Source organism: Malus domestica, chromosome 17 (assembly GCF_042453785.1).
Source record: "Malus domestica chromosome 17, GDT2T_hap1".
Classification (NCBI taxonomy): domain Eukaryota; kingdom Viridiplantae; phylum Streptophyta; class Magnoliopsida; order Rosales; family Rosaceae; genus Malus; species Malus domestica.
The window spans coordinates 24006004-24016945 of record NC_091677.1 but is presented as its reverse complement, the minus strand read 5'-3'; the positions used below and the strand labels follow the sequence as shown (position 1 = coordinate 24016945).

At 36.6% G+C, this 10942-nt stretch overlaps 1 protein-coding gene across 2 annotated transcripts; it reads right to left on the bottom strand.

The window, feature by feature from the left end:
- Window positions 1–6786: 6786 nt before the first annotated feature.
- LOC103405499 (DNA-repair protein XRCC1) lies at window positions 6787–10898 on the bottom strand. Of its 2 annotated transcripts, none has more exons than XM_008344508.4 (8): window positions 10711–10898; window positions 10103–10397; window positions 9812–10000; window positions 9203–9314; window positions 8811–8893; window positions 8578–8688; window positions 8239–8325; window positions 6787–7320 (listed from the first exon to the last, which is right to left on the bottom strand). In XM_008344508.4, exons 2-8 carry the CDS (start codon window positions 10352–10354, stop codon window positions 6976–6978), a joined length of 1179 nt encoding a protein of 392 aa, XP_008342730.1. In that variant the 5' UTR covers window positions 10355–10397; window positions 10711–10898; the 3' UTR covers window positions 6787–6975. The 2 variants fall into 2 exon arrangements, with proteins under 2 accessions (XP_008342730.1, XP_008342731.1); XM_008344509.4 differs by having other exon boundaries at window positions 10742–10898.
- Window positions 10899–10942: the final 44 nt, after the last annotated feature.

Here is a 10942-nt window from a genome sequence, read left to right as displayed (position 1 = left end):
TTTTTGTAAAAATTCTTTTGAAAAAAAAAAAACGGTATTATAGTGTTTGGTAAACTTTTATGTAAAACAGATGTGAAAAAAAGCCGGTTTTTCAAAGCTGTGTTTTGTAGCTTCTTGTTTTTGGCTTTTTTTCACCCAAAACTGTGAAAAAAAAAGTTGAAGCTGAATGTTTACCAAACACTAAAAAACTCCCAGCTTTTTTCAAAATCATCTTAGTACCAAACCAGGGTGTAGAGTGTGAATAGTACACATGTTATGAGAAATTTTATTTGAACCCATATAACCTCTTTTTACATTTAATTTATTCTCTACACTCATATTACTTTTAAATAAACTATTAATATCTCTTTAAACTCAATTCAATTTATAAAATTTATCTTTGCATTGCTCCCATTCAAAAAATAAAAACCCAAAAACAATGTTATTCAACTCATTCAAGGCTTGAAGAGCAATATCTCTCACATTTGTCTCGAGCGTAATCCTTTTTTGGCTTCATATTTGTCACTCTGATATACAAAGACAAAGACCTGGTGGATATTGGATATGGTGCAATACTGGCCACTTTGATATACAATTGAGTCAAGTTTAAAAAATTGTATCATCTCAATACTAAGTTATACAAAATAGGCAACGTGCAGTTTAGAAAGAATAAAAATAGTTTGTTGTGTGCTCTCCACATAAGATTGTATTTTTATCAGAAAGTCACTACTTTCTCATAAACAAGTACATACTAATCTATGGGGATGCTATAGTTGTCAGCCAAAAGGCCAATAAAATTACATCTCTAGCCTAGGCTATAAATTGAACATTTATTTTATTTCCGACTTTAACTTAGATTTATCTTCTAAGTGTGTGTCACAATTCTAAGTGTGTGTCACAGTGAAGGTGCTAATTTTGTTCCTAAATACCAAAAAATTGAAATTAAAATATAAAAAAAATTGCATAAATCAATTCATACCTTAATTGGAAAATTCAAAACTTCAAAATCAATATCCTTTGTTCAGGAAGAGTATGTTTTTCTCTATGAAAGCGTCTTAGAATTTTAGCTAGAATGAAGATAAAGATTGTGTGACAGTAGGGTTTGATGTGATGATAGGGTTTCATTATTGAGTGGGTTTAGTGATAAATTGTAATTTTATAGTTAATTTCATCTTGTACTTTATTGTAATTAGGTAAAAGACAATTCACATTTAAAATTTAAGTTGGGTGTAGAAAGAGATTATATGCGTTCAAATAAAATTTCTCACATGTTTTTCACTTGGAAATTAGGTGGGTTGCGGTTAATGGTAAGGATATCTTCTTTTTAACTCATCATAGGGTTTTTACTTATCGACTATTTCAACTAATCCCTGAAAATCAACAACAAAGCATAAATTAGAACACTAAAAGGAGTGAGTTTATTGATAATAAGAGTTGGGATAGCATTCGTCTCTCTCGAGTGTCGAACCTAGATGTTGTGGGAAAAATTGTATGGTGCCTATTTCCCTTCAAAATAAAAGTGATAGTTTGGTGTGGAAACATTCCTCTACTGGTGCGTTCTCAATTAAGTTGGTGACTTGGATTCAAAGTAATAATAACCAAGAAGTTAAAAGGCAGAAGCTCCTTAAGGAGATATGGAAGTTAATGATACCTCCCAAGGTAAAAATTTTGCATGGCTTCTTACTCATGAAAAACTTCATACTAGGATGAGATTGAGTAAATTTATTCAGAATATTGACAAATTGTGCCCTATGCGTGGCAATGAGGATGAGACTTGTTGATGCACAAAATCAGCGAGGACTTTGGTACAACAGAAAGTATTAAGTTTGTGACCTTTGCTAGATTGCTCCGGTCACTAGTGTGGATAAATATGTAAATGGATAGAGACAAGGAAGCAAACATAAGATGTACGTGGTTCACCCAGATTGGCTACGTCCACGAAGTAAAGGAGTTCTCATTAATTGTGAAGGGTTTACACAAGTACATAGGTTCAAGCTCTGAGTACTAGTGAATGATTTAGTACAAATGATATTATGAAATATTGTGAGAGAATGATATCTATTTATAGAATAGGGTTTCTAATTTCATTCTGACATTGACACGTGTCGTGTTGTGATTGGTTTCTAATGTTCACACGTGTTGCGCTATGATTAGCTTCTGATGTCGACACGTGTCGTGCTATGATTGGCCTCCTGATTGGAGAGAAACTCTTCTGGGTCTTTGACGGTATAACGTTGATCGGTGCTCAGTAGTTTCGGGATTGGTCAAGTATGGTACAAACAAGACTCAAAATCACCTTTTTCTTAATTGCGAGCATGCTAAAGAAACATGGAACCCTTCTTCGGTAAATCCTTGGAAGAATAATTTGACTCAGTTTAATAATGTGCTAGATTGGATGAAGCTAAGTGACAATGTTGAATGCAATGGTTTGAGTGATCTTAGTAAAGCTATTATGAATTGTTGGCAAATGTGAAATGATAGAAATAATAAAGTTTCTAGAAGTATGATTCCTAGTCCGGCTAGGAGTATCTCCATTGCCGCAAGTGTAGACTTATCTTTTTTTAAGGTTAATTGTAAGAAGATCTTTAAGGGTGATCCTTGCCACCAACACCCCATTTGCTAGTCCTCCTCCTCATGATTATGTGAAATTAAACTTTGATGGATCTGTTAGTTTGGATCGTCATGCAGCTGCTGTTGGTGTTGGGGCATTGAACTTTGATGGCGCCACCACTTCGGTTGTGGAGGCCGTTGCTTTAAAGGAAATGTTTTTGTTCACCAAGCACAAAGACTAATGGTGGAAAAGGTTCCAAGCTAGTCATCCAAGTGGTGCAAGATGTTTGGATGCCCCATTGACATCTTGCAGCACCCCATCGCTCTCCTTGTCGGATAAATTGACCACATGTTATTGGCACTCTCCTCCGCTGCGCTAAGGAATCTGATGTGGAATTTTTTGTATCAAAACAACGGTTTTTATCTCGATATTTTTGCAGTCCTGATAGCATGAACATTCACCATAATGCATCACTCAACTTTACGTTTACAAATTTTAGATTATGCACATATTGTTGATGCATTACATTCATAATTGTTAAATTATACAATCTGGAAATTGAAAAAAAAACAAAAATTAGCATTTCAGTGGAAACCCAACTAGTAGCAACACGACTTCTCGAGCCGAGCCACGAGACCAAACCATACAGCCATAGGCTCCAGGTTTTGCAACACCCAGAAACCTAACGTCATCCATGGCATCATCGTCACTGACCATTGTGGGCATGGCCTGCAACCAATGCCCAACCACCTTTGGTCACTGTCACCGATGACCAGAAGGCGTCTCTGACGATTCTCTGACCAAGATTCGTTTGAATCTCATGGAATTTTTCGAAATTCCGATTTGAATTTTCTAGGGTTTTGGTTCTTAAATGTCGAGATTCACTTTTCTCCATTCATATTCATGATCAAAGTTGTATCACAAACTCGCCCTGAGTTTTTTCGACAAAAAAACCGCCTAAAACGGTGGCGCAGGTTTTCTTCTCCAGCAAGCACACTCAGCAGCACTTGGGATGTTTTCATGGTCCATTGTGCCTTAATTTGGCCCTGGCACTTTGGGCTGCAATAACTAGAAAGAAAAAAAAAATCTCTCTTGGGCTTGCTTGCAGCAGCCCGCTGTAGCTACCTTGCTTGGTTCGTATTGACACTACCCTGCGTGGTTACCATGTCTCCCCTGCGCTGCATCGCACCAAGTCTCAGCCTATATGGCTGCGACACTAGTGCACCATGAAGCACATGATCATTGCTCTTATTGGGTTGCTAATTCCTGCCCACTTTGTTGGGCATGCTTCATGCAGCCCAGAAGGCCTACTGACTTCCTCCATGCAGCTTAGCCCGTGTACTAACCTAACCCATATTTGGTCATGGGCCTCACGAGAATTTTTTTAAGCCTTCTGTGGGCTTTGATCCATTCTTGGCCATAGAATTTTTTGCCTTAATTTTTTTAGGCAATATTGGGTTTATATTTTTTCTGAAATTTCCCAATTGGCCCTCCAATAATTATAAACTTTGTGGGTTTATATATCGTAGGCCCTGAAAACCTACACACATATATTTTTTGCATATTTTTCTATATATATCTGTGTTTGCTTGTAGGAACCTATGAACATGAAGTTCATAAACTTTTTAAAACCCCAAAGTTTTCGAAAAGCATGCCTTGAAAACCCGAAGTTTCTTAAAACATACACCCATGAAAACCTTAAGTTTTTTCATGAAATTTAAACCAATACATGTCTAATAGAATCCAAATGTTCTACTCCTATGTGAATGGATTGATTTTGTCTCCATTGCACTAACCACAATCTTGTCCATTTATTTTGTGACAAGGATATGTTGAATTTGAATAAACTTGACTTTACTGCTTTAGAGGTTTGCGGAAGAAACCTATCTCAAGTGGGTCCAAAGCTCCCCCTCACCGCTAAGAATCTTAAAAAATAAATAAAAGCTAAGATGGATAACCCGGTTAGTGAAGCTGAGAAAGTCATTGTCGTGATCTTCATTCGAAGACACATTTATGACACACTGCAAACCGAGTACCTCGCTGAGGAAGATCCACGAGCTTTATTGGTTGCTTTGGCGGATCGTTTTTATCACCAAAGAGACATTTTCTTGCTTGAAGCAAGACACAACTGGCAGCACTTGTGCTTCCAAGACTTTAAGTTTGTATGAATACAATTATGAAGTTTTCCAAATTCGATCACTTCTCAAGTTTTGTAACGAGGACTTGAACGAAGATGATCTCCTAGAGAAGACCTATTCGACATTCTCTGTGACCAATATCGTCAGGCAGTAACAATATATCACTCAGAAGTTCACTAAGTTTTCGGATTTGATCTTTATTTTACTTCTTGCTGAAAAACAAAATTAGATCTTGATGATGAATCATCAAGCTTGACCTATTGGAGTGACCACTGTGCCTCAACCATACAATAGCGAGAATCGACGCTGGAACTATCATTCTAGGCGTGGTAGGCACGGCTAGAAGCCGTCCAACCAAGGTCAATAGAGCCAAGGCTCATCTAAGGGAGGAAACCAAGCCCAAAAGCATTCTAACCTCGCTCTCAAGGCCTTGAACTTCAAGAATAAGGGCAAAGCACCTATACCATGGATGCAGACATGTGCTACTGCTGTGGTTCGAATGACCATTGGTCCTGTGTTTGCTGAGCTCCTCCCAAGGTCGTAGGTGAGTATCATTCTCGTTGTAAAGAAGTTTGAATCAAACTTTGCTCAAGTGGATGAACCGGACAATACAAAGATAGAGGTTTCTGACTTTCAGAAGGAAGTTGTCCTAATGGAAGATTAGATTCTTAGACATGACACATTTGGCTGAATTTTACCCCTTAGGATCGAATTCCACTATGTGGCCAAATTTTACCCTTGCAGCTGCCTTGCACAATCCTGGCCTATAAGAAAAGGTTTAATTTGGCAGAGCCAACAAGGGTAGTAGGTTAGAGTGAGTTTGAGCAAACTGGTGGTGTTGGAACGGGGAGGGACGAACGCATAGCAGCAGTGGAGGTCATAAAAACAGGTAGAGGATTGTGAGGCAGATGTAAGAGAAATATGGCTGATGCCTTGTGATATATTACTTCTCGAGGTTCATTGATTGAATTACTAATACAATATATAGGAGATTCTAACCTTTTTATCAGTGAACCAAGTTAAAATTAACAACTACAGTCACCAAGCTAAAACTTGCTTTTTGTTTAGGATGCTCACTTTAAATACAATATTATAAAAAAGGGTAATGCCAAGGAGATCAAATTTGCAAACTAAATGATATGTCATCAATAGAAAATAACCACACTAATTAACACTTAAATAATAATCCAATCATCAATGTTCATATTATTTGGTTTACAAAATTTGGTTTAGAAATTTGGTCTCCTTAGCATTACGCTTTTAAAAAATGATTAACAAAATTGAGTAGAGAGTATGAGCAAACCCTCAATATCCCTAATTGACAGAAATCGCAAAGATTTTGATGTGGGGTTTAAGTAGAGAAGGTGGGGGGGGGGGGTTGTGTATGTAGAGTGTGAGGTGTAGGGATAATATTGGGAAGTAAGTGGAATGTATTAAGATAAACTTTAATTTCAAAAGTAAATGTGGTGTGTATTAAGCATATGAAGTGTAGTCAACAAAAAGTGAGATGTATTTAAAACAAGATGTAGGTTTCCTTGTTCTCAAAGTATTATTTTTACCTATTTGGTATGGTTTAATTATTTAATTAGGCTTGTATTTTGTTGTCTATAGAGAAAATCATAAATGTTTGTTGTTTTAAAATTAATCAATAAGCTTATTGCTTAGTTGACCTCATCTATTTTTTTAAGCACATTTACCTTCCTTGGTTCTCTCTCTTTTATTTTATTTTTAATTACAAGTGATGTTTTATTAAAGGGACATAAAAGGGTTTGAACTTAGAACGCAGTGGGTTGAAGAGAAAGCTCCTAACCAAGTTGGAAATGATAATGTGGAAAATCTATACACAGGATGGTGGGTACCTATCTGAATTTTCATCTAAGATTAGCAACATTCAGTATTATAAGCTTCTAAATATGCATTTTGGTGATTAATGGCTTGTTTCGAAGTGCTTTTAACATGATTAAAATTTTTTTTGGTACAAGTGCTTTTGAGTTTTGAGTTCCGAAGGCTCTTGAAGTGCATTTTGAAAGAAGCACCAATTATACGCTTCTTATAGGAAACTTCAAGTGCTTTTTCAAGATTTACTTGCATTTTTACTAAGATTGGTTCCAAAAACACTTTCATTAAAAACGATTTCAATCATTTTAAAAGCATTTCCAAACACAACCTAAGTTAACGGTTTTGTGCTTCAACCACACAATATAATACAAATTTCTTCAACGCATTTTATGCACGCGTAAGCAAAGATCCATCCCTTAAGAAAAATTTGCGAAAACTTTACAGTTATTCATCTACATCAGAGATGGTTTAAACAGCATTAGCGATCTTAGAAGCTACATTATTATATGCATGGTCTATTTCCTCCTCTGTCATCTCAATTGTATCATCACTGTCGTATCCTGCTGCACCACTGCATATACCTTCAGTTTTCCCAGTGTCCCTCTCTTGTCTTTCCACCTTTGGTTTTTTCTTTGAGGACTCATCACCAAAACCATTAAGTTCCGCCTCGTAAATTTGTTTACAGTCCACAGCCTGTTTGCAGAGATCTTCCTTGGATACTGCCGCAGAGTTATTTCCGATGCCCTCGAGCTTTGCCAACTCTTCGACTACACGAGGGATGAAATTCCACTGCTCAGTTATTTTCCGGACATCCTGCGAAGCACAAACAAATTCATCAAACAGAAATTGGATTCGAGGATGAAGCAACATTGTTTTATCTAGTCACAAATGCCATCATTGAACTTGCAACGGAATAGTGGAAAGAATCAATGGGTATCTGTTGAAGAAATTAAACGATATAGTATTGTCACTTCTTAATAAGATCAATCATCATGTAACAGGATGACCGCAAATCCTATTTCAACTAGGATGTTGTCAAGTTCAAGCTCTAACAAGGCTAACAAGAGTCAGTTACAGGAAATGCAGAGATGCCGAATGTGAGCGTGCCCAGCTTTGAATGATCTAATGATCAAGTCAATTCCTATGGATCCCATATTTATAGAAAAAAAATGTCCCTGTTTAATGGGTTTCCCATTTTCAGTGGACTGAATCGAGCATGGCCCAAATTATGTATACATGAGCACAAGCTGTCTTTACAAAATAAATGCAGACATAGTGGGCTAAAAAAAGAAAGGTATAAGGAACTTGTGATTGGTTTTAATCAAGAAAATATAGGATAGTGATCACCATTGTAAAAGTCATATATATTAGAGAGAAAATATATGAAGTATTGGTCACTCTTGTGAAATTAAAAACGATTGTTGTGCATACGGAGATCAAAATTCGTAAAATGAATACCTCATTGATTGTTTCAATATCAGATAATGTGATTCAACAAAGATGTCACTGCCTACAAATGGTGAAGGGAAACAATTTGATACGTGTTTCTGGCAGGATCCAAACCCCCAAATTACATGTTCACTTTCCATGTACCTCCGACACTGGTTCTAAATTAATTTCCTATTCCCTTTCTATTTCCACACGAGTGGGTGGAGGGGGAAGGGACTGAAGTATACAAGAAAAAAGTTTAGCACTAGTTCAAAAGGACAAAGTGAGTTTCTGTAGGGATACCTGTTTTTGTTCAAGAAATTCTATTGCATCTTGTAAACAAGTTAAAATCCCTTCAGCTGCTATTTGCTTTATCTCATCTGGCTCTGGCTGTAAGAGGTAGAAGAACAGAATAAAGATCAGATTCATCCAGAACATCAGGAAAGTCTCGTATACAATTGAAAGAGGAAAATAAATTAATAAATATCCTACACCTCTCAACCACTACTCTATCAGTGGGTCGAGAGAAGACATTATTTCTAAGATGGACATCTATAAATGACAATTGTGAGTCCGCAAAATTCAGCGGCTGTAAAAACAAACATGTGCTAACACACACACAAATAGTAGAATGCCAATAACCTTTTCTTCTTGACTCTCCAGCCACGATATTGTCTTATTCAAATCATCAACGGCCCACTTCTTCACTTTAGAAGGAGAAAAGCACTCTTTAACAGTATTAGAAGCTTTTATCTGCCACATATATACACAAGAAACCGACATTGGTATATTAAATTTCCACTGGCATCAAAACTACAAAAAATTGAAAAAGTAAAATCAGACACATTTTTATCATTAAACTAGTCAAGACATACCTTTGAAGTTGCTGGGGCAGTTGGTTTCAATGGTGTTTCTCCATCTTGCTTCTTAGATTTACTAGGTCGGGATACTTTTTTGTCTGCAGACAGTCACTAGAGCATTGATTAGCTATAAATGCAACAACAATATGAATCTAAGACCAAATAGTGACCAACTAAATTATCCTAACTGAGATTTTGAACAATTAAACTCAACATGAGGTATTAAAACTGTAGTAACAAATTAAAATTAAATTAAAAATAAATTAAATATTAAGACAAGAATACTTTTTGTTGTACAGAATTATCAAACCTAGCAGATATTCTTGCTCGAAAAGTTAGAATTCCACTAAACAACCTAGCAGATATTCTTGCTCGAAAAGTTAGAATTCCACTAAACATTCTTACACCTTGGCTGTTTTGATGGGAAACACTGCTTTTACGCCAGGGTTTTCCAGCATTCATAAGGTAACTTTCAATATCGACAAGCTTCTTCTGGGCGTAACATTCTGATATCCAATCCTAATATGAACAAAATAGACACCTTTAAATAACCACAAAGTATAAATTATCATTCAGATAACAATTGCTGAAGCATCAGCATTGAGTGTGATTATAGAAAATTAATTTGCTCTATTCTCGTGAAATGGACTTGTATTTAGTATAAGAGCGCATATGACAAGCTAATGAATCTATAACAACAGAACTGAGCAAGTAGTGACTTTAGTGCAGCTTGCGGAAACAAAGAAGAACCAACAAAACCAGTCAATGGCTGAAGACAAATTATCATTTTGGACAAGATATTAATACTACAGAAATAAATAATCAGTGCATCTCATATACCATAGAAGTTTTACTTTAGTTTGGCTTTATGAAATACGAAATAATCTCTTAATTTATTGTAGCCTGCCTTAAATAACAAACCATCTCAATTGACTAAAAAGAATGCATTTATACAGAATAAAAAATGCATACGACACACAAGTCAATAGTCTATTTTTGAAAGAAAAATTAGAAACCTTTGAAACTATAGTTCCACAATCTGCCTCAACTTGTCGAAACTTTGGGGTGTTTGGAAATGCACAAACTAAGAGAGTGCAATCTGAACTCCAGTCAGGCTGATATTCCGCTCCCATTTCCAAAGCCTGTGACCGCAAATTGCTGCGCTCAGGATTAACAAACCCAGACAGCACAAACACTACTCCTTCCTGGTCACATAAGAGTTATGATATTACCCTCACATTGTCAAGTCAAAAGACAAACAGAACAATGCAGCTTGATAAATCTCATTATTCCACACTATCTAGTACCATGAGTTTGGAAAAGTTTGCAGTTCCGGAACTGGATGCAGAAGATTTCTTGATGTCCTTAGAAGGCGTACCCCCGCGTCCCCTGGCTACCCCTGGCTTTCCTTCCTCATTGCTTTCTTCACCTTCAGCAGCCCCAGTTAATTTCTTTTCAGGAGACTCACTCTCATTGTCTCTTGAACTAATCCACGAAGGAAGGCTTCGCTTCCCGGCCTTATCAGAACCATTACCCTGGCTCCCTTTCGAATGAGACATTTTTACAAGCAATTTAAACCCCCAAATTGCTTCCAATCAACAGCTATACAAAATTGACAGCAACCCAGTTAGGATAATGGAAAAACATCACAGTTTCCACAAGCTCCACCGTGATAATATATATATATATATATATATATATATATATATATACCTACAATTGGTAACATGTTCAAGTGATATTTATACCATCACAGGCCAACAAATATAATTCAAAAAATTAAAATAACAATTAAGTATAAAAGTTACAATCATGACAGTTCATGCAGTAAGAGACAGCAACAAATCAATCAGAATTCCCAAATCAAATCAAAATACAGAGAGAGAGAGAGATGAAATTGGGAGAAAGTAAAAACCCTAGTTGCAGGAAGAGAGTAATTGGAAAACCGTTGACTTCTCTTTCACTTGGGGGCCCTGGAATTGCTTCCAATTCCGTACAGAAATTGGGTTTTGCTTCGATTTTCCTCAGCTGCTTTCTCCTGCCAAAGAGGGGTGGCGTGGCCGAGTGGTGGCCTCTAGTGAGGAGCGCACGGTCAAAACGCATAACTTGAAGGGCACATCTGCAAAATAATAAAGTACAAGGGTTAA